Below are 24,682 nucleotides of genomic sequence, written 5' to 3' on the forward strand. Positions count from 1 at the left end.
TGATTTCAAAATTAGTACTCAGAAAAGTACAGCTAATTCCCATCTCCTCTTGTGAATTTACCCACATTACAGATGAATGTTTAAATCCCAGGTTATATGTTTTACTAACTACTTTTTCCCTATCATTTGTGTGTGTGTGTGTGTGCGCGCGTGTATGTGTGTGTGCCCACGTACAAGAAATACAAATACATAACTGGAAAGGTTGATCTGTAAAGAAAAAATCCAAAAGATATGTTTCATGGCCTCACAGATACTTTCAGATTATAATTATTTATACTTGAATTTTATTTTAAGTATCATTTCCTTCATTCTGTGTAACAAACTATTCTCATTATATGATAAAGAAGGAAGAGAAATAGATGAAGAGCTTTCCTACCAAACAATTCCTAAAATGGTTGAGATTAGAACTGAAGGGCTAGGGTGTAGCTCAGCAGAACACTAGTCTAGCATGTACCAGGCCCTAGGTTTGATCCCCAATATAGTACAATGACAAAAACAAACAAAAAAACTATAACTAAGGTGCTAAAAACCTTATGCTTAGTCTATGATGCAACTCTCCCTCAATTTTGTTCTCTCCTAAATGAATGTGAATAATTCATCAGCCTGTATTCACATAAAAACTACTTTTGCCTCTAGATCTAACAAAAAAAAAATGTCAGCTATGGGGCTATCGAAAATTTCAAAAGGTAAAATCCAATTCTGAAAACCTACTCTAACAAGGAAATGTTTGATTAGAGGACTTCAGAAACTTGAGTCTACCTAGTTTCTAAAGAAAATCTAGGGACAAGCATGGGCATAAAGGGAAGGTTTTGAAGAAGAGGGTGGGGGACGACAAGGGGTGCAGTTCCAGTTCAGTACATCCTCAATAACTCCTGTGAATAAATGGACACAACTAAGACTCCTCTTGGTAAGTTGGTTATTACTTTGTGGACAGCTTGTGTTGACATAATCTGGTATTCACAGACACAAAGATCAAAAGTTGTATCTGGTCCCACTGGGGAGGGCACTTTTGAGTGTAGGTAATTAAGTGTTATTTTCTTAGGGGAGACAGTCTATCGCTGTGGAAATCCTATAAACTTTGGAGTTGGCCAACTTGGGTTTATAACTTGGCTAATCCACTTACTGGCTGTGACCTCTGGCAAGGTATCAGGAACCTTAGCTTTATGATCCCTAAAATGGGGATAATACTGTCTTTGCAGTGTTCGGCAGTTCTCAGGGATGAAGCCCGTGCTTGACACACTGCAGATTGCTCAGTGAAAGGCAGAATTCCATCCTAGACAACAGAAGAGGAAGGAGAGGCCATAAAATGACCAGCTTGTTTATCTTTACTCAGAATATGATCCTAGTCTTTACCCCATGATGGAGACAGTTTTATCTCTTTATTTGAAATGCTGAAAATGAGGGTAGAATTAGAAATTGTCCTTCAAAAATAAAAGAGGTGGTAGACTTGAAATGATTCAGAATAAAATAAACTAGAGCTTTGGGATCTAAAGCTTTCTAGGGAAAGGACAACTGAAGTCAATAATGACAAACAAGAGGAAATGTTCTAGGAGACAGAGATGCTGTGAGGCAAGCCTCTGTGACGACTGGGAATGTGGGAGTTGCCAGAACTGAAAACCAAACATTCAGTGGCTGTCCAAGCTGGAGAGAGAAACTGGGCTTCAAGTTAGAAAGGCTGCATGTTGTGAATGCATTTTCAAAAGAAAACAAATAATGAACTTGAGCCTGGTCTTGTTCATCTACTCTTGAGTCCGTATTTTTTTTGAGGCCTTTCCCCAACACTCCTCCATCAACATGATTATCACTGAAGTGAAAAGTAGAAAAGCTTTCCAAAAATTTTTGATGAAATTCCATAAAGTTAGAGGCAAATATTTAGGAAACGTTCTCTTAAACCACAGACCTCAGGTGTTATTTTGGGAAAAACATATTCAAAAAGCTTAAAGCTGAATTGTTTTTCCAAGTATCTTAGAAAGTTTAACGCATACTTTTGATAAGCTACAGGGTCACAGTTTTTATGTCTTTGGAATTTTAAACATCTCCAAGGGGCACAAGACCTCAGATCTACAATCTCTTGGATACCATAGACATGTTAAGGGGCCAGAATTCCACAGACATAATTTATCTGTGGGAGGCAATATAATGACCACCTGTGGAAGTTCATGCTCAAATCCCTGGAACCTGTGAATATGATACCATACATGTCAAAAGTAATTCTGCAAATGTGAATAAACTGAGGGACTTCAGTGGGATAGATGGTCAAGGTGGGCCCAATCTAATCACATGAATCCTTAAAATTGGAGAATCTTTCTCTGTTGGAGTCAGAAAAAGAGATGATAATTAATGGAAGCAGCATCAGAAGAGGTGCTGCATTGCTAGCTTTCAAGACAGACGAAGGAGTTTACATACAGCCTTTAAAACCTAGAAAAATAATAAATTCTCTGGTAAAAATCAAAGGCTGTCATGTTAATCTTAAACACCTTTCAAGGGCTTAAAAAGGAAAACTGAGAAGCTTGAAGCCTGAAAACACACACATTGTATTAGCCTGTGTGATCTTATGTCCAGAGCACAGTTCAACTTAACAGGTAATTCTATGATTATGTTCTTCTAAACATTAATAAAACAACAATTAGACAACTGGTTGTGGATGGTCGTTTCCAGAACCCACTACTCCGTGCTCACAGATTGCAAAAGTTATTTTGACTATTAAACCAAAACAATTTTAACAGAGATCCATGTGGCAAATTCTCAGAAATGAAGTCTGCAAAAAACACACATTTAGTCTTAGAAACATTATGACTTTTGGTATAGTTGAAAACTTTTTTTTTTAACATTCATATTCAAAACTTACATTCAATGAAAAAAAAAGTATACTAGTGAATCACTATAGCCATTGTTGAAGCAGGATCATATCTAGGTATTCTTGCATTTAAAATAAAAATGACACTTTTAATTCTACCTTGTTGTGACACACTGAATTATTTCCAAAGTATCACTGTATGAATGTGAACAATGATCCTGAGTTGTCAACTATGCCCAAGTGCGCAAGTTTCTGGCAGGTGTCCTTAACAAAGCCAAAACAAACATGCAAACCACTGTCGTTGTTCCCATTGCTAGAATTGCTCTGTTTGAAGCAAAGGCAAATAAAAGTATAGCATTTCACCAAGGATCTAATTTCCTTGGTATGGCAAATCTGATTTTTTAAAGTCACTTACTGGAAAATTTGTGTCTCTGCTTTGAGGCTAATCATATGAAAGTCCAGATTTCACGTGTGTTATTTTCCTTTGCCTAAGGTTCCCCTGAAGTTTGAAAATCAGGCTCCTTTGATGCAATAAAAACATCTCAATCTAATAAGCGAAATTTCAATTCAACAACTTTAAAGCACAGATATATCAACACAACCCACTTAAACAGTGACATGACTTGTTTGCCAATGAGAATATTCCTATTGCTAAGAGGCTGCCTCAAACCATCTGAGTTAATCAGGTGATGGTTTAAGTAGGAAGAGGTTAATTCAGGAGTTACCATAATATTCTGCAATGGAAAGGCTTGCTGATATTTCTTTTGACATCTTATACTCCAGGTACTTAAGAAAGTATCACACCATTTGGCAAAAACTTCCTGTGGCTGAATCAGCAGAGTCAATGGAAAGACCTTATGTATGCTATTTGCACACAGACTGGGTTCTGGAGACACATGTTTCTTTAACATAAAAACTAGAAACAAGGGTTTAATGTACAACTAAATTTGCCTATATGCAGAGGTAACCTTAAATATCTTTGGTTTTTTCCTTTTAAATTTGCTGGTATAAAATACTTGACTAAAAACACTGATAAATACCAATATAACTGTGTATTGCTTTTAATTATGTAAACTTAGCCCTTTGATATCTTTTGCTACTAAAGCTAAATTCCCTATCCACCTCTAAATAAATTTTCAAATCTGCTCATCTTTATTTACTTACAGGCTAAACTATATATTTTAATGGTCTTTGGTATGAAAATACTGATGAGCAGTATCTTGTAACATTTGGCATAAAAATGGCATGCATGTATCAGTACTTATAGCAAATAAATCTTTGGAAAGAAAATAGTTACCATTTGCATATTAGCCCCTTTGGAGTTGATACACCATGAAGTAATACTATGCAACATTTTAGTTATAATTTCATACTTCAGACTTCAAAAAAGCTTGCTTTGGCCACTTAAGAAGAAGTCTTTGCTGCACACTAAATATTTTATTCAATGAGACCAAAATATTTATTTTTGGTAAAAAGATTTTTTTTCTCTCCAACAAGTAATTTCAACAATTTAAAAATACTTTAATACTGTAGAGCTGAATCACTTGCTGAAGAAAAAAATTATACTTAAAATTCTTTGGAACTATCTGCTGGTAAAGAAAGTATTATAACTTATTTTAAATGCTCTGGTAACAATAAGGTAGTTAACATCACTAATCTATTTTACTACAACAATCCATATAAACCCTATTGTTCTGGGTTAGTAACTACTTGTATATGCTTCATATTTATAGATGTTTCTAGCTAATTCAATTTGGGGGGAATTTAAATCAAAATTTCACTTTCTACTGAAAATTCTTTGGTAATAGGATTATTATGAAAAAGTCTGCATAAGAACAAAACGAAAAGGTAAAAAATGCACTGGTAAATAATTAGCAAATAGTTATACCCTAAAGTTCTATGGTAACTAAGGACCTATTTATCAGTAACCAAACAAACAGAATACTTTCCTCAAAGGCAGCAGTTCCTCCAATTCCTTCAGATCATCTTTTTAAGCAGTTAACAGTCAAATTCATATAGTCTTAGATACACCTTCATAATTATGATGTACATTTCATCTTTAGATTCTGTTTGCCTTTTTAGTTTAAAAGCAACACAATCTCATTGTACTCCTTGATTTTAGATACTGATAAAGTTGGTCCCACATACTTCTACTTATGAACTTAAAAAACACCATACCCTGTCAATTTGCCCATGCTTCCATGAGGCAGCTCAAAAGTAACGAAATGTTCCCTGAGTACAGGAAAAAAAAATAATAATAACACTAGAATAACTTTAAAAGGAGGTAGTATAAAACAGGAGCTATAAAGGCAGGAGCAGCATCTTTCCTTGCCTCAGATTGTTCACCTAAAGCTCTGCATTTCTCGTCTTGCCATGAAGCCCGTATTAGATAACTAAAGGGGACTTTGACTTTAGTTCAGAAATGGCTGCTGGCACTTCATGTTGGTCTGCTTCTGAACACATCCACCTTGGCCACAACCATGGATTAAAAAAAAAAACAAACCCAAAGATGTTTATCATCAGTCATTAGGATGACAACACTGGGACTATTATTCAGCAAAATTCTTTGCTTTTAGACCACAATTTAACATGACCCTGCCCCATTTATAAACAAAAGATTTCAAGGGGAAACCCATTAAGATTCCTTTTAAAATGAGACTCAGAAGTCATTTCCAGAAAATTTGAAAAAAGTATTTTTAAAAGGCTATGGGCCCCCTCTCTCTATATCATGTTTATTTTTATCCCTTCCCACTGCTCCACATCTAGATAACTGTCTCCTGGCTGAGAGAAGGCCTATTCTATGTGGCTAAGTAAACAATTTGCTGATTTCAAACCAGCAAGAGGATTAACTCACTCCACGAGTTAGCATTCTTCTTCACAGAACTGACAATGAAGGAAGATTAAGAGAGTACCAAATTCTCCTAAGAACTAAAGAAAACAACAAATTGGGTGGGTCAAGCTCTGAATATTTATCCCTAAACAAAAACTACATTAAAAAAAAAAAAAAAAAAAAAAAACCTTTGGTAAGATACTGTATGTCAAAATAGTTAACTGATAAAATACAAGAAACTCTTAAGGCAACTTTTTGTACTTCTGTTCTAAACAACTTCATGAATATTAAAAAGGTATAAGGCAAAAAATTTCACAATATATACTGGAAGGCACAGTTACCATGATAACTTAAGTTCATATTGTCCACTGTTAACTTATCTTCATTCTTAATATTTTATGAAATTTCTTCATCCCTTTAAGATAAACTGAGATTTTTGAGGGCAGGGAAAAAAAGACCCATTCTCTTCTGCATGGGATTTTATAGCTAATACTGGAAAAGTTGAGTATGCTTTGCAAACTAGAAAGTGCAGCCTTTGGCCAACTGTCAGGCAAATGGGAAGGTAGAAAAGGCACAGCTAGAGGAGGCTGAGGTGTGGAAGGTAGCTGATAAAGTACTCAGACTCTAATGCCCCAAACGTAACAACAGCCTTTTAAACAATATTAACCCATATATGCTACTGAAACAGTTCTATTCTCAAAAGAGATGCATTTGCTTTGGTTGTTCATTAAATTAAATAGTCCCACATCTTTCTTATTAGTCCTCACAGACAGAGGTGTTAAATTACTCAAAACATGAAGGTGTCATAATTATTAAAAAAATCAGAGCTTCAGATAAACATTCGTACTCATCTACCTGTATGACTCCTTTGATCACAGACATTACACATACAGCAATGAAAACAAAATGCTACTAGGAAGTATCATTGGCTATGTAGCTGAGACAAACTATAACAAGGGGGTGACAAAGTTGTCTTCAGAGTTTGCCACTGGGCAAACTGAGGTAGATATTCAGCAAAGGGGCTTTTAAAAGTCTTCCCTTTGCTCCAGTGATATATATTTTATAATCTAGTCAAATATCTTGACTGTCCTCTTTCACATTGCTGACGATAAAACATTCAAAATACATGAGTTAAAAAAAAAAAAAAAGACATTCAAAACAGGCTGAGATACCCAATAAGACATCAAGATTTTCATAAAAGGCTTTGGCTCCCTGTTCATTGTCCTTCGAACAGACTTCTTTTAGATGAGAATACCTGAGCATGGCTGTCTAGATTGGAAACTCATTTTTATCAAAGCATAGTACAGCAGATGGTGGCTGTGGAGCTGAAGAGGAAGTCTGCTCAGCAACCTGTGGCACTGCGGGGTCTTCACACTTCCTCATCGGGGGCCCCCCACCTGAATCACTGCCAGCAAGGCAATCAGAGGTTGGGGGTGTGGTACTTATAACGGAGGACAGGTGTATCTCATCATTGGACTCATGGGAGAACCTTCCGGAATCCCCAGTCTCATGGCTGCCTTCACTATTCGCTGAATGCTCAGTGTCAGCTGCAACACCAAAGGGTCTCGGGAAGTTGGCTGTCTGGCCTGGGGAGCTGGGGGAATCTTCATCACTGATTAACACGGTAGTGCCTGGCTGGTAAAAGCAGACAGCTTGAGTGAATCTTCTTTGAGGCTGGGTAAAAACAGACAAGGTAGCAATGAGATAGCAAACTGTTGATATAAAAGCAAAGGTAAGCATCATGTTTAGATCAGTAGTTTCTGACAGAGGGGTGAGAACATATCAGGATTGCCTGCAGCAAGTGAAATGTTAAAAACTTCAGGGACTTTTTTTTTTGTTGTTGTTATACAGTTGAACCCAGGGTTGCTCAATCACTAAGTCCTTTTATTTTTTATTTTGAGACAGGGTGTTGCTAAAATAAATAAGGCTGGCCTTGGAACTCGTGATCCTCCTGCCTCAGCTCTCTGGTCACTGCCACCGCATCAGGCATCTTCTGTGATTTTTTTTGATGCCCTTTCCTCCTGACATATCCCTTTTCCCATTGTTCCCACTCCCCAATGGAAACCACAGCTCTGATTACTACTCCAACTGTCCTCTTAGTTATCACTCACCACGGCTCTCCAAAGACATGCCCCGGATGAATATAATCATATCCATAAAAAACCACAGAAATTAAAATATTCATTAATTTCCCTCCCTTTTTAATTATTCTACAGACCATGGGTTGCTCAAGATGTTTTTCACATAGAGAGGTTACCTGCTCAACTTTTATCTTCTTAGAGTTTTGGAAAAAAAGCCATTTTCTCTTAGAGTTGTTTTTAATTATTGGACCATAGCTATTAATTATCAGGTCAGTTCCTCCCTGAAGAAAAAAAAAAAAAAGGAAATGTAAATATCTTGGCCTTAGAGATTTCAGCTTATCACAAATATTACACAAAAATTTTATGTTTTTTAAAAAAATCACAGATATCACTATTTCTTCAGGCAGAACACAACATATTTGGGGCATTTGTTAGTGATCAAAAAGAACTACAATGGGTTATTCTTAAGATGTACATACGTTTACATAAAATTACTTTCTGCAAACACCTAACAAAAACTAATATAGACACACACAAGCAGAAGTATTTGGGGTAAAGTATAATGATTCTAAAACTTATTTTCAAATGAACCAGCAAACAAAAATTAGTTCATTTTCCAAACTTGTTTCTCTCCTTCACTTCAGGTCTCCACTGCTCTGCTTCTTTCATTTTTTTTTAAAGATTTTAAAAATACCTTTATTTATTTATATGTGGTGCTGAGAATCAAACCCACTGCCTCCTCACAAATACTAGGCAAGTGCTCTTCCACTGAGCCACAACACCAGTCCCTGCTTCTTTTTTATTCTTCCTTTTTCCCTCCATATCCTTACCCTTTCTCATATGTACTTCCAAACTCACAACAGAAGCACAGTATGTTTTACCATTATTTAAACTTATTTCAAACTTTTCAATTCTAATGTTTTAGATTAATCTGAAATAAGCTGAAAGACCTGATTTGTATTAGAATGTAAAAGCTAGGGTCTGTGGTTATAAAGTTCAACACTGGAGAGAATTTCCCTAACATTTGTAAGATTCCAGGTTCCATTCCCAAGACTGCAAAAAAAAAAAAAAAAAGCTAATTTATGGTTGCAAACAAGACAATAGAAGTAGCAAAAATCAATTCAGTATTATTTCTTCATAACATTGTATATGCTAGCACTGTGCTAGATATAAGTGAATCTGTTAAGTATAATTATATAAAATTTAATATAAAAATCGACTGAATTTTTAACATATTTTTTGTTAGTCTCAACTTTAGGAAAGGGTTAGGGAAGAACTCTTCTTCAAAGTCAAACAGTAAATATTTTGGGTTTTTCTCAATCCCCTGCCAAAAAAAATGACCCTTTAAAAATATAAAAAAATTCTTGGTTCAGGGCACTGCCACACAAAAACATATTGGCCTGTAGTTATAGCACATTGGTTATGGGAGATATTGTAATAATGTACAATATCTAACGTTGCGATGTGGTGTCCATGATGCTGACCACTGTACCATTATTATATATACTGGCAAAGATACTAAGTCATGTCCTCCAAGGACATTTCTTTACTACATCCAACTAACTTGGGCCACAAAGGGTAGGATCTTTAGATTTCTATTTAGATACTCCATATTTTCAAAAATATTCTTTAGACGTGGGATGTTCTGATAATCAATTCAGTTCAACAATCAACCAGACTAAATGTAAAATGGATTAATAAAAAACTGTCCATCTGGTAAATATACGATAGTCCAAATATAGTAAATAGAAAGACTAATGACCAGAATACCTCTACTTAAGACATCACCATATGATCCCATGTAATTGGATCTGTGCTACCTTTTCACTTCTCTCTCTCATATCTATCTGTCTATCTACACACACACACACACACACACACATAAAAGATATATTTATCTATTCCCATCTTCTTCCAGGCATTTTATGTAAGAAAGGATTTGGGTAAAAAAGATTTTTTGGGGGGGTGGGTACTGGGGATTGAACTCAAGGGCACTCAACCACGGAGCCACATTCCCCAGACCTTTTTTGTATTCTGTTTAGAGACAGGGTCTCACTGAATTGCTTAGCACCTCGCTTTTGCTGAAGGTGAACTTTTTCTTCTATTTCATTAAGAGAAATATATATATATATATATATATATATATATATATATATATATATATATATAATACATTCAACATAAAATTTTTGTAAGTTAATTTTACATTTAAAGGAAAGAATCAAGGGCAGCATGATGCAACAAATCCTCCCTCAGCTCAATACCTTTGCATCAATGAAGTTGTTTGGCATAATCATTGGCATTAAGGAGTCTTCATTTTCTATAGCTCTTTCCAGGTTCTTTCCTACTTCATTTCCACTAGCTAAGGAGGCACTGGTACGAGACAACTGTTGAGTTCCATTCTGTGCTGTCTTGGAAGCAGATGATTTCCTGAAATATTGTTAAGAAGATGTAGGCAAACGTACCCAATTTGGCCCATATTCACAACTTTACAAACCATGGAGTTCTTCAATGCCCATTTCTCAGATATCTTCAGAAACCAAAGATTCAATTTTATTATTTCTTTATTGGTACTGAGAATTTAACCCAGGGGCACTTAACCACTGAGCTACATACCCAGCCTTTTTAATTTTGAGACAGAGCCTCACTAAGCTGCTTAGGATCTCTCTAAATTGCTGAGGCTGGCCTTGAACTTGTGATCCTCCTGGGCCACCGGACTCACAGGTGTGTGCCATGGCGCCTGGCCCAAACATTCGATTTTTACTCCAACAATTGCTGCAAACTTTAATTGAAGAAACCTCTTCACTTCTTGACTTAGCATCTGCTTGTATAAAATTATTTTCTACAAGCAATAAAAACCTTTATATTTATGAAATGCCATTATCAATTATTGTGGTTTATCATTTATGCAGAATAAATTTTATTACCTTATATTTTCCCCTTCAAGTCTGTAGACTGTCACACTAACCTAGCAATTTTCTTGCCAATTAATGATGGTAAATTTATAGTAGCACTTCTGCAAAATTTACACATCCCCAAAACAATGTGCATAAATATTTTACATAAAGTTCTTAAAGCAAAAAAATTGGACAATAAAACTGTAAAGCCAGTTCATTATGCACAAAGATGTTTGAACTTTTTCATTAATATGTTTTGCAGACATCTCTCTATGTAAATAAGTACCAAACTGAAAAATCTATGCCAATTGAGGGAGATTATTGAAAAACAGACTGATTTTGTTTGTTTGTTTGTTTAAGAAAGAACCTTAAATAAAACAAAACAAAGAAAGTTATCTTGCTGGGAGTTCTCAGCAGCTTGGGAGGCTGAGGCAGGAGGACTGAGAGTTCAAAGCTAGCCTCAGCAATTTAGCAAGGTTCTGTCTCTAAATAAAATATTAAAAGGGGGCTGAGGATCTTGCTCAGTTGTTAAATGTCCTTGGGTTCCATGCTTGGTACCAAACCAGACAAACAAAAAACTTCAGAAAATTAATGAAAGCAAATGCCAAAATTTTTATAAAAAGTTAAAAATAGTCACATTCACTAAAGGCAAGTTACTAGTGAAAATTTAGTCAGTCAAACCACAGATGGAATTGCCTAACAGAGTTTATAGATTAAACCCCTAATTCTTATTCATTATGCATTTGTCTTAATCCTTGTATGGAGATTCCCAATCATATGTCCTATGCTGTTCTTAGTGACTCAGGCAATTCTTGTATTGCTATTTAAACATGAAATATTCCAGATAATAAAGAAACCTCTCAAGAAGCAGATACACCAGATTAAGGTTCCATTAAATCCAAAACCCAAACCAATCTCAAAGGTTTACTTTGTGCTTCTCAAAATACTAAGGAAATGAGGAAACTGGGTCCTCATTTAATATTTTATTGGCATAGTAATTGTTTTCAATTGGCAAGAAAATAATCACCCCACAAAATGAGCATATGCTAAGTTGTGAGAACCCAGTAACCCTGCATTTATTTTAAAGTGGAAAAATTCCAGTTATTCTACAGGGTACTTGATTTCAATTTGTTTCCTATGGTTAGTACAATTTAAATGGTTTTTTTTTTTTTTTTAAAACTATCCATCATCTCCAGCAATGGACACATACCTGGCTTTACTTCGGTATATCAAGATGAGCACACAGATGAGGATGCAGGTCAAGGCTATGCCAACACCCACGGCAATGCCTGTCATTGACTTCTGGTCCAGATGGTAATAGCCTGAATAAACTAGAGGGGGAGCACATTTACTCAGATCAATCAGGAAAAAATATTTTATTTATCCTAATTCTCAGGGTAGATATTTGCTTTTCTATAAATTCTCTTCCTCTCATAGGAAAGTATTGATGTTATCCATATCTACACAGAAAAGTCATGAATTAATCTTCTAATTAGGATTTTAGAAATCAGTGTTTTCCAATATAAAGATTCTGTTTTAGATATCATATTATTACATATAACATGAACATTAATTCATAACTTACAATACTAAAAGGCACAAAACAGATGCTCTTTAATGGACAAAGAATAGCTTTCATGTCATGTTGCCTTAAAAGTGGTTTGTAGGTTGAAGAGTAGTTTTCACCTATGCACATGAGAACAGGGTTTCTGAAACTTTACTGCGCACATGGTTCAGAAAGAGATAGGCTAAAATGAAGATTCTGGTTCACTAAGTCTGGGGTGCAGCCTGTGATTCTGCATGTTAATGCTTAACTGATATCCATGATGCTGGTTCCCAGATCACTCTAAACAGGGTATCTGAGAAGCAAACATGAATCCTGTTTTCCCCTTCCTCTGATTAGATGGTAGCTACAGTGGCTACCTTCTTTCTCTTCCTAAAAAAGACTGCCCTGCCCTTCTCTCTCTCACACACACAGCACTGAAGGACTTTTCTGTGGAGCTAAGGATCCTTAATCCTTTCTTAAGTTTATCAGGCATTTTTTCCTTTTAACGTTGTCCCTACTTCTCCAAAGAAGGGGAGGAAAGGGAGGGGTCTTGAACCACACTTCCTTCAGGTGGAAAGCTGCACTGGAGTGAGGGTGGCTCTTTAAAGATAATTTTTCCAATTGCTTTTCTGGAGAGAAACAACTTTCTTTCCACAAAGGCTGTTTTTCTGTGGTGAAAACTCTTAATGAAAACCATGTTCTTCTGAGACTGAACTCCACAACCACCCTTGTGGTTTACTTCTGTGGAATCTCCCAGGAAGCTTGGTCTCTTCTGTTTATAGGTGGAGCAACTCCTCTACCCTGGTGGTTGCTCAACTGGGAAAAGAAATGATTGGGAGCATAGTGGTCTGAAAACTGCAGTTAATTCTGAGGTGATTTTGCCTCCTAGGAGTACAAAGAAGAGCTATGCAGTCTTATAACATCAGAACCTCGCCAGTAATAATTTTAACAAACTGAGTGTAGGTTTAGGGATATGGCAATTGTATGAGCTGAAAGAAGTATAAGGAAACTGAAACTTCTTTTTTTTTCCTTAAGGAAAAAAATCACAGGGACGATGGCAGTATACAGACCTTTGGCATCAGCAGAATCCAAACGCTTGGGCCTCTGATTTGATTCAGAAGTTTCCTTGGGAAGTACTGCCAGCTCTACAGAATTTGAAAAGGGTCCTTCTCCCACCTCATTGGATGCTGATATCTTGACAATGTATACATTTCCTGCCACCAGGTTTTCTAGCAATGCCATAGTTATTGCCCCTGTAAATACATGAATTTAAAATTAAGTACACTTTTACAATCATGCAAACATGGTTCTTTATTTTTATAATATTTATCCAATTATAAAAATGGCATATTTTCATTATAGTACATTTAGAAAATATAAATAAAAACAAAGTTACAATTTCCCATTGTTAACATTATAATGTTTTGTATGTATGCAAAAACATGTATGAACACATATTTACTGCATTCATTTTTATATCTTAGAGTTTTCACTTAACATTGTATTTACTTATTTAAAATAACAGGTTTATATTATTTATATTATGTGTGTGTATACATATGTAAAGTTTTACTTTTTTTAGACAGCATAAAGAACATTTAATTATGTGACATTTCAAACACATATAAAGAGACAAAGGCACATGTAATAAACCTAGATCAACAATTATAATCTAAAAATCCAATGTGAGGAGTTTTTCTCCTTATCAGAAGTGTTTAAACTACTTATGGTAATAGCTACGATAGATGATCTTGTTCTTTCTTCTTAAATGAGAAACAACACAATTATTTTTGAAAGCATGAAAGTATCTTTCATGCATCTATCATTATCTCAGATTTCTTCAAGGTAAAGAGGAAAGAAAATGCAAAGTTCCTTTGGAACCTCAAAGTGCTGAAGACCCAGATGTCAGATTATCAAAATGACCACAAGCAATCTGGCTAAAGTCTACTTCTCTCCAAAAATAATCATCATTTGAATTTGCATATAATATGTAGTTTCTACAGGTATTTTCTCTTTGGCATAATTGCTAACAAGGATTCCTGTCTGGGCCCTGCCATTTCTTGAGGGGTCTTTCTGTTTTGTTCTGTCACTGCACTGAAGGATATTTCTTACAAGAGACTGCCACCCTAGGAACTACTCCTAATGTTAGGAAATTCAACCACAATTCAACCAGCACTGCCTTTATAGGTGGATGTGCACAGGAAATTCTAGCTTTCCTGGGGGTTTCATCTTTCTCCTAAAGCAAGGCATCCCGACAATAGTTTCAAAGGGCTCAAAATAGCTTGTTGCAGTCACCCCTAAGCCAGAGTTGGCTGCTCCTGCAAGTATGCTGAAGTGAAGTGTGGGGTGATCTCAGAGCCAAGGTCATAACACAGAGGCTACCTCTGAGGTCACATGGTAGTGGGAGGCAGCCGAACCACCAGTGGCAATGCCCAGTGGCAATGCCAGGAGTCTGACACCACTTGTTTTCATGTTCTCTGGTTGCATTGGCCTCAAAAAGAGTGTGAGTTATTTGAGTACACAACTGTTAAATAAACAAACTAACCCCTATTTAGAATCAGGAAGAGTTATTATGTTCTTAGGCAGATACATTAAAAAACAAAGATGCATTTGTGACATGTTACAATCAGCTAGAAGGAAAAACATTTCAGTTTCTTCAAAACTGAGATATAAATAAACAGTTTCCTTTTTATAATAGAATAATTAAATTTTTACAAATGCTTGGCAAAAACCAATTGTACCAGAAATTAAAAGTCTTTTCTTTTAATTCAGATTTTATAAATGGATCAGCAGTCACTTCCCCCAAGAAAAAGTATCTTCATTTAGAAAAAAAGGAAACTATAACATTCTAGTTCCCCTATGACAGACTCAAAGCATTTCCCAAAGGTAAAACTGATCTGACTGTCCCCATATTCTCTCAGCAGACTATTTCAATCTGCGTGTGATGATCTATCCACTGACTTATACACAATTGACTATTCAGCTAGACCAGGAGTTTCACAGATCTTCAGTGTGAGAGGCACAGTGCTGGACCAATGTGGACCCATTCTTGGCATGGTGCCAAGTCATCTGTGACTTACAATGGTACCTTCTTTGTGGGGAAATACTTCCCACCTCATTTGATTATTATAAGAATTAAACTAACCCTGGCAGGTGTCTGACATGAGTGTATATGTACAAAAAAAAAAAAAAAAAAGCTTGCTTTCTCACTCTGATTTCTCCTCTTCTACTTCTGGTGAATAACAAAAAAAATGTTTTTCATATCTGAACATTTTAAGGTTGATACCAGAATGCTCTGTACAAGGCAATTTTTAGCTGAACTTACATTAAATGGCAGCTGAACAGTATAAGTTTTTTGTGACCAAAGACTATTAATTTAAAATATGAAGACAGAGGCTATCCAACCTCTCCACTTGGATATCTAAGAGGCACCTCAAATCAAACATGTTTAAAATCAAACCCTTGATTTCCCCCCACTGATTTGGTTCTCTTTTTCTCACTCCCTTCCCCTGCCCCACTGTCTACCAGCAAGCCTGGTAGGCTTTCTTTCAAAATATGTTCCAAGAGCTTCTTGTTCACTTCACTATCACTATACCCTGTCCATACCCACATCAACTCTCACAGGTAGACCTGCCTATTAAATGGTCTCCTAACTTTTGCTCTCATCTCTTCATACTCAACTTTTCAGGTAGTTTGCCTAGAACAATCCTTCTAAAATGAAGATCGAATCAGTAGTCTCCAATATCTTCCCTCTTAAAATAAAATCCATGATTCACAAAATCTGGTCTGTAAGATCTGCCCTGGTTACCTCCTTCTCTCATTTCTTACTGCTTGCTTTTCCCCTCACTCTAACTTTCCTGGCCTTGTTTTTCCTCAAGCCCTCTGCCTCAGGGTCTTTGCACTTCCCTCATATACCAATATGGCTATGCTACATGTGGTTTCTTTGTCTGTTTCCCCATTTCATCTTTCTTTATATCATTTATGACACTACCTGAAAATGTAGACATTTGTAAAAATGTTTGTTACCTGGGATACAAGCTCCATTGGGGGGCAGGGATTTTTGTTTGTTTTGTTTTGTTTTCACTGTGGTGGTATAGCAAGTTCCTAGAACAGAGCCTGGCACATGGTAATTACTCAATAAAACTTTGTTTAATAAATGAATATGTTCCTACTATGAGTAGTCAAATTCTTTTGGCAAACACTGAATTAAATGGAATCCTTTATTATAGAATTTCAAATTTCCAATGTGAACCTCTAATAGGAGAACATGGTGATTCTCAAACTTATTTACAATCATGGAAAAAATTTTTCTGAAGGAGGAGCATCTTTATAATCTCAGGAAAAACATCAAGAACAAAGTTAAGGAATTGCTGAGACAGGGCATAATTTTCTTCCAATGTCTTTTAGATTTAAAACTAATTGAGTAGTTTGTGCTGATTTATAACATGCCAGGAAGGTAAAGGCTATAATTTCTGATCCACTTTAAATTACATGCAAGTATGACATGGTACCACTTTTTTGCTCCACCATGCTTCCTTGTACCATTTTTAGCCACAAATACCATGTACTCACCAGAAATACTTTTGATTCATGAAAAAGTCTTATTCCATTTGGTATTAAATATGCAAATTAAGTATATAAATATATATAAAGCTTATATATTATTATATATGTAGTAGAAAAATACATTCTTCTTTTCCTCCAATGTTTTCTATATTTTTGCCTTTCTAAAAGTTCCAATGTTTAGAAAAGACAATTTTACATTTATTTTTTCTTCAAATATCATGCTGTATTTTTTTCATTAAACATGAGTCAATTCCTTTATATTTTTCTCTCAAATAAATACAACTGTTTTTTACTTATGCTGTTTATTTGTTCTTTATGAATCACTGGCATTAGCTATGAAAAGGATTTTCTGCATTCAACAAACGATAAAAGCTTTTCACTGAGACTGTTTCTTAAGATTGCATCAAGCAGCATGTGAGATTATTCTTTCTTGTGCCTGATTATAGTTAGAAAAGTTTACATAGCTGTAAAAACCTGCTATTACAATCCATTTTGCTATGGAGACATCAATAAAGTAAAAAATGTTATTTTTTGATTTTTCAAACTTAAAAATGAATGGACTTGAAAAGAGAACAAATATTGTTTCTTTTTTGGCAGGTACAAAGAACTAAAAGATATTTGTTCATGTGATCAAAATTCCTTTTTTTTTCTTTTTTTGAGAGAGAGAGAATTTTAATATTTAGTTTTTAGTTTTCGGCCGACACAACATCTTTGTTTGTATGTGATGCTGAGGATCGAACCCAGGCCACACGCATGCCACGCGAGCGAGCTACCACTTGAGCCACATCCCCAGCCCATGATCAAAATTCTTATTAAAGACTCTTCCTCATTAAGTCAGGTTTGTCATTTGGTTAAGTATTGCATCAATAAGCCATTTTGGAACTGAAAAACTGAAACTGAATTAAACATTTTTGGAAAATGATAGGCTGAGGCATTTTAGTGAATTTGCCCAATGAATCATGCCTCCATCTGCTCATTCCTTTTGGATGCCCCATCCACAAAAACTTTGGGCTTGGCCATGTGAGTTGCTCTGTCCAGTGGGATATCCGTGACTGTGATGCAAGCAGAGGTTCATAAAGGTTTGATCCTGGGGCTTTCTCCCTCTCGTTCTGATTTTGAAACCCTCCCTTACTGTTTTGAGATTCTTACACCCTATCCAAACTGAGATGGCTGCATTCTCTTGAGAGGCCAACAGAACTGCCCAGCTGATTCTAGTCGAAACTGCTGACTGAAGGAATTATTAGAAAATAAAATAGTTAAGTTTTAGAGTGGTTTGTGAGGCAGCAATAGTGATGAACAAATGTAAAGTTAATAGCTATCAAATACTTACTACTTTCAAGTCTCTTCAGTAATCAGGAAACCAGGACTTAGTGAGCCTTCTGATATTGAAAACTATGGATATACAATTATCGAAACTCCAGCTAAAGTTAACATTCACTTGCTTTACAATTACATGCAAACAAATGTTTTTAAAGTTCACCTTCTTATTTAGGAAAATATTCCCCTTCAATGGTAAACTTTGTGTTGAAATGTCCAACATTGTATTATGTTTACAATATGTGGATGGCCAACAAAATTCCTTTTTTAAATAATATTCTTTTTAGTTATAGTTGAGCATGTTTGATTTGTTTATTTTTATGTGGTGCTGAGGATTGAACCCAGCACCTCACTCGTGCTAGGCAAGCGCTCTACCCCTAAGCTACAACCCCAGCCCTTTTTAAATCCTTCTTAAGCTTTTAAGTGCTTGGCAATTCTTTCCTCAGCACGTCTGAATTAAGGAAGTGCCAAAATAATGAAGTTTTATTGTTTATATGATGATCCATCTAAAAACCTGCATATGGAACTTGTCCAAATGAAAGCTTAAAGATTTTAAAAAGGAGCCAGGGGGCTGTGGCTCAGTGGTAGAGCACTTGCCTAGTATGCTTGAGGCACTGGGTTCAATCCTCAGCACCACATAAAAATTGTGCGGTGGCACATGCCTGTATCCCAGCAGCTTGGGAGGCTGAGGCAGAAAGATCAAGAGTTCAAAGTCAGCCTCAGCAATTTAGTGAGGCATTAAGCAGTTCAGTGAGACCTCTGCCCAGCTGATTCTAGTCGAAACTGCTGACTGAAGGAATTATAAGAAAATAAAATAGTTAAGTTTTAGAGTGGTTTGTGAGGCAGCAATAGTGATGAACAAATGTAAAGTGAGGCTTAATGAGGCGTTAAGCAGCTCAGTGAGACCTCATCTCTAAATAAAATACAAAATAGGGCTGGGGATGTGGCTCAGTGACCTTGAGTTCAATCCCCCTTTAAAAAAGAATACAGAGTTTGGGAATTTAATTTTTCTCAAATAAAAATAATGTTTTAAAGTACTAAATACACTGTCATTAAGTCCTAATCATATTTTCCCTCTACTTAAGTGGACCCTAACATTCATTTGGGTCAATTTATTTGCATGTGTACCATTTTTGTAGGAGTACAAATGTCTTTCCCTTAAACCAGGTCTTCTTCCAGGACTGCCTACTCCAGAGCAAGATGCAGCACCACCAGAAACATCCTAATTACCGATAGTAATTCTCCCTCCCTTAGTTCTCTCTTCCTCCCATCCAAGCTATTAAGTCCTGTCCATTTTACCTCCTTAGTTTCTTTCAGCCATCCTTTCTTTTCTACCTCTATCCTCTTGTCCTAGTCCAGGTTTAACATCCCTTTCCCAAACTATAAAAAAAAAAAAAATAGTCACCTCCCCACTAGGAGTATTTTGCATTCCTCTAACCCCACTCCTCCCCAGCCAAATCTCTTCTATTGTAAAAATGATCATTCTGAAACAAGTCAAAGGCTTCCCAATAAATAAAACCAAAATCTTTTTTTTTTTAAATTTTAATATTTATTTTTCAGTTTTTCGGTGGACACAACATCTTTGTTTGTATGTGGTGCTGAGGATCAAACCCGGGCCGCACGCATGCCAGGCGAACGCACTACCGCTTGAGCCACATCCCCAGCCCAAACCAAAATCTTTAATAATTTGTTACTTCACACATAAAAATATAAATTCAAAACAAAACTCTGGATCCCTCTTTCCCTTTCTTTCCTTATATCACTAATAACCTTACTTAATAATTCATGATTATGAGAAGTTTGAAGCCAGCCTTGGCAACTTAGTGAGACCCTATCTCAAAATAAAAAGGAAAAAAAGGAATGGGGGATACATCTCAGTAGTAGAGCTCTTGTCTGGCATATATGAGGCCCTGGGTTCAACCCTAGAACTGTAAAATAAAAAAGGAAATAAATAATTTATGACTATATTTACCTTCTCGGTGTAGAACCTGCCACTCTCCTGCAATCCAGGCCTTCCTGGAGGCATACAAGATAGTATAGCGTGTCACAACTGTCTCCGGGCCATCAGGGGGTTTCCAGGAAACCAGGGCAGTGTCATCTTCTATTAATGTCACTTTAACTCCAACTGGTGGGCCTGCTGGTGCTGTGTACACATGTAAAACATATCAGTAGGATAAAATGGTTCATAAACACTCAAATGCCTGGCTGATAGACTGGTAAGCTTGGAAAATAGTTGGAAAAACTAGAAACTATTTTTTTAAAAAATCTAAAAATTATAGTTTCTAAAGATCATTAAAGATAATGGTGATAATGGTAAAGAACTTTTTCCCCCTCCTTTTACTGAAAGCTAATTTAATTTTTATGTTTAAAGGATAAAAAAGCATAAAAGAGATAATAGCATCCTAGATTGGAACTTATTAAGTCAAAGGGATTATATTTTTAAGACACTTGAAATGTTTTTGCTAAATTGCTAACTAGGAAGGTTTAACAGTTCTATCACATAGTGCCACCCCATCAGTTACTGAACATGAATTGTGGTTCCTACTAACAACATATAGAACCATGACTTAACGGGATCTAGAACTCAGAAGAAAATGCTTCTGAGACCAAAACATTTATTTCCCCAACATGTTGTAAATCCGTGAGTTTAACAGGGTAGACTAAAGTCTAATAATTTATAATGGTGAAAAGTAGTAAGACCTTGGAATCTTAGTTGACTCAATCTTCAATATGAGCTAAACATTTGAAGAGCTGGTTTGGGGTCCACATTTCCTATGGAATAATGCCAAAACCATATCAACAAAGCCCAGTGTTCACTGACATGTTTCTTGCTCTCTTTCAACATACTTAAAATAGAGCAGGAACACTCCTCCTAGATCATCTAGTTCTTCACCCTCATTTGAGAAACGGAAACACAGGTTTAGAGACATGAAATATCTCAGCTAGAGCCATAAATGAGCCTCAGAACTCACGCTCAATCAAATATATTCACTGAGCGTAGCATCAAGCTCATAGAAACAAGCTCCAGGGGCTGGGGTTGTGGCTTAGTGGTAGAGCACCTGCCTAGCATGAACAAGGCACCGGGTTCGATCCTCAGCATCACATAAAAATAAATAAATAAAGGTATTGTGTCCAACTACAACTAAAAGAAAAAAAGAAACAGGTTCCACTGTGGGTTCCTAGGAGCATTAGCAAACATCATTATTCACTGACTTCCATTTTCAATTATTTGTGTGTAAGTGGCAACTAGGATAGTATCCTTCTCAAAATAATATACATATTTCTAAAAATTCCTTTAAACTGAAAATATTTTTGAAGATAAAACCCAGAATGAAAGTGTTTTCTTTACCTTCTGGAAGTGTGGAATGATAGACTACAGGGCTCCAGGGACTGGAAAGCTGATCCACATGCAATCGAACAGCAAATTCATATTTAGTGTTTGGTTCTAGACCTTGAACCAACATGTGAGTTTCTGATCTATAATAAACAGTAATGAAGTTGTTAATTCCAGAAGCCCACTGTTTCTAAAAGATTGTCAGTTTTTCCTAACCAACAGGTAGAACATACCATCACTAGCTCATTTTCTTTAAAAACATTTTTTCAAACTATAAGAGCAATCTAATGTATTAAAAAATACTACATTTAGTATTATTCTATAGAAATAATCCTACAAGTTGCCTCTCTGAGAAGAAACCAGAAAATTAACTACAGAAATGTCCCAATACAAAGAGACTTCCCCAGAAATACTGGAAGCCCAATTATTCTTTCAAAGCATCATGATGACACTGGGCATGGTGCTGCATGCCCGCAATCCCAGCAACTTGGGAGGCAGAAGCAGGAGGATAGCAAGTTACAGGTCAGTCTCAGCAACTTAGTGAGACCCTGTTTTAAAATAAAAAATAAAAAGGACTGGGGATGTGGCTCAGTGGTAAAAGTATCCCTGGGTTCAACCACCAGGACACCCCCCCATCCCCCAATGATGACCATTTTTGTAACTCTAACCTACAAAACAGAATGACAGCCTTATTTTTTTTGATGCCCATATGCAAATGGTATTTTTTTTTCTCTAAACATGCTGAGTTTAGCTACTTGAAAATAATAATAGCTTCTTGCCTAATCATGTTGCTGAGAAGTTTTTTTTTAATCACATGCAAATTAACTTTAAAAAGTGCAGTTTTCAGAACTGAATGTGGTAAAAATTGGGAGGCAAAACTCCCAGCATTTTAGAAGTAAGATAAATGCTCACAGCTGAATCCCAAACTGGGATCAAGACAGTAAAAAGTAAGCATGAATGGGGAGAAAGGCAAAGATAACCACCATTAACAGAAGCTACGTACGTTTGCAGATACAGAACCAAAGAAGCATTCTGTAGGCCAACAGGGTTACAGCGGATGGTGTAGTTAATGATTTGCGCGGTAGTGAACGCTGGCCTCCTCCAGTGCAGGAAGATGGAAGAGGAGGTGTTAGCCTTCGCATAGAGATGGTGTGGTGGTGGTGGAGGAGGGACCATGCGATCTCGAACAGCTATTGAAAAGATAACATTAATTCACTGCATGATACAAGGTTTAATGTAGAAAGCGGTAAAATCAGAATATTCAATTGTGTAAGTTGATTGTAGATCATTTTTCCACCAGAAACTCATGGTCTGGAGTTACCTCTCCCAAACCTAAACAACTCTTAACTTTAAGTTAGGTAAGGAGTCAAATACTGTCAATACTGAATAGACAGGACAACAAAGTTGAGCTACTAGCCAAAGACATTAAGCAAAAACAACATCCTCTTTAGTAGCAATTAAACAGAATAACAGTTGGAGAGAAACCATTAGCTTCAAGCTGAAAGCAGACAAAAGAAAATTCAGTGTGTAGGTTTTCAGTGGTTATTTTTCCCAGTTAATTTCTAACATTTTTTTTCCTTGCAAAATTAACATAAGTACATATAATTTTAAAATCTTACTTAAATATTTACTGAGCACCTACTTGGCTCAAGATACTGTGCTACGCAGCATGAAGTATATAAAAGTTAACCACCAAAGATTCCAAGTAGTAATGAGACTAAAATTTCAAGGAGAAGAACAGGGTGGGTGATTAATCACCACAACTCTCACGTACACACGCATCCAGGTGTGCTGACGGTCTGGTCAGCCTGGTAGCCATCTTCTATGTTGTTGTAAGCCAGCAGTCTCACATGGTATTTTCTTCTGGGGTCTACAGAGAAATCAAAATGTAACTGTGAGGACCAGCCCTCTGGATATGAGCAAGTGTTCTGGACAGAGCCTTTCTAGATTTTAGTTTTAAAACCCTCTTAATGCATGGACGGTCTAAGGAAAATGAAATTTTTCTTCTTCTCCCTACATGGCATGACTTAGGGATCCACTTGGTATGGCACTACTACTGTGACCCAAAACTTCGAACTTTACAGTACTTCACCTAATTTCCAATGATCTCTATCACATCCACTCCTCCCCTCCATCCTCCTCTTCAAATGACTAGATTCTTAATTTTATTTTTTTAAAGAGAGAGAGAGAGAGAATTTTAATATTTATTTTTTAGTTTTCGGCGGACACAACATCTTTGTTTGTATGTGGTACTGAGGATCAAACCTGGGCTGCACACATGCCAGGCGAGCACGCTACCGCTTGAGCCACATCCCCAGCCCTAGATTCTTAATTTTAAAAGACCTGAGTTGGGCTGGGGTTGTAGCTCAGTGGAAGAGCGTTTGCCTAGCATGTATGAGGCACTGAGTTTGATTCTTCAGCACCACATTTAAATAACTAAAATAAAGGGTCCATCAATAACTAAAAATATTTTTTAAAAAGACCTGAGTTAAAAGTATTACAGGAGGTCATATTATGAAGACTCCATACTATGTTATAACTATGAAGAAGTTTTGTATTTAAGACTCCATACTATGTTATAACTATGAAGAAGTTTTGTATTTTTACAGTTATATACCTAAAACCATGGAAATCAAAGTGAGATTGTTTTCTCCCTCAGTGTTAAGGTAAGTTACAAATGACATCTTTTAGTACCTTTGAGAACTTATAGTTAGGTGTCCTTCAAGTTTTAAATTTGTCTTAAGTATAACATTTTAATAAATTACATTTTCAAGTATAAATTCAAGAAAGATGGGTTAGCGCTCCCTCTACTGGTGCCTATTAACTACTCCAACACTAACACTAAAATCTGATCCATATATTTTAAAACCATTTTTTTCAGGGCTTTGGGGAAATAAATGGTTATAATTTTGAACTGATACACTTTTTAAAGTTGTCAGAGGTTAACAATATAAATATGCTTAAAGTTAATTGTAATAACATTTAACTATAAAGTACTTAAGGTAAAATTAAATACTACTCAGAAATAATGTATTTTTCTATTATATGTCTCTTAATGACAAACACAAATTGAATATTAACAACCTTAATAAATATATGTTCAGTGTAACTTAAATAATAAAAATACTAGAGTAAATTCAAACATTTAAAACTTCAAAAGTAAAATGTAAGTTTTATAAAACTTTCAATTTTGTAAACCTTATAAATGTATTATAATATTTACAATAATGTTCTAAAGTATGACATTCTCATTTCCACTTGTTAGCATCACAAGAAGAAAATTTTCTACAACTTAGAAAGTTTCAGTATTTCCT

The 24,682-nt window shown here is 35.9% G+C and overlaps 1 protein-coding gene across 1 annotated transcript in view; it reads right to left on the reverse strand.

Annotated features, from left to right (window-relative positions):
• Positions 1 to 6,490: 6,490 nt before the first annotated feature.
• The window catches only part of Prtg (protogenin), a 123,104-nt gene continuing 104,912 nt past the window's right edge, over positions 6,491 to 24,682 (reverse strand). The window contains exons 12-20 of the mRNA XM_027926201.2: positions 23,143 to 23,238; positions 22,372 to 22,558; positions 21,384 to 21,511; positions 20,007 to 20,177; positions 13,222 to 13,404; positions 11,816 to 11,936; positions 9,973 to 10,138; positions 7,885 to 7,989; positions 6,491 to 7,301 (exon numbers count right to left, since the gene is read on the reverse strand). Of these exons, the coding sequence (XP_027782002.2) occupies positions 6,897 to 7,301; positions 7,885 to 7,989; positions 9,973 to 10,138; positions 11,816 to 11,936; positions 13,222 to 13,404; positions 20,007 to 20,177; positions 21,384 to 21,511; positions 22,372 to 22,558; positions 23,143 to 23,238 (1,562 nt within the window). The 3' untranslated portion in view covers positions 6,491 to 6,896. The remainder of the gene's footprint in view (positions 7,302 to 7,884; positions 7,990 to 9,972; positions 10,139 to 11,815; positions 11,937 to 13,221; positions 13,405 to 20,006; positions 20,178 to 21,383; positions 21,512 to 22,371; positions 22,559 to 23,142; positions 23,239 to 24,682) is intronic.

Source organism: Marmota flaviventris, chromosome 2, assembly GCF_047511675.1.
Source record: "Marmota flaviventris isolate mMarFla1 chromosome 2, mMarFla1.hap1, whole genome shotgun sequence".
NCBI classification, from domain to species: Eukaryota; Metazoa; Chordata; class Mammalia; order Rodentia; family Sciuridae; genus Marmota; species Marmota flaviventris.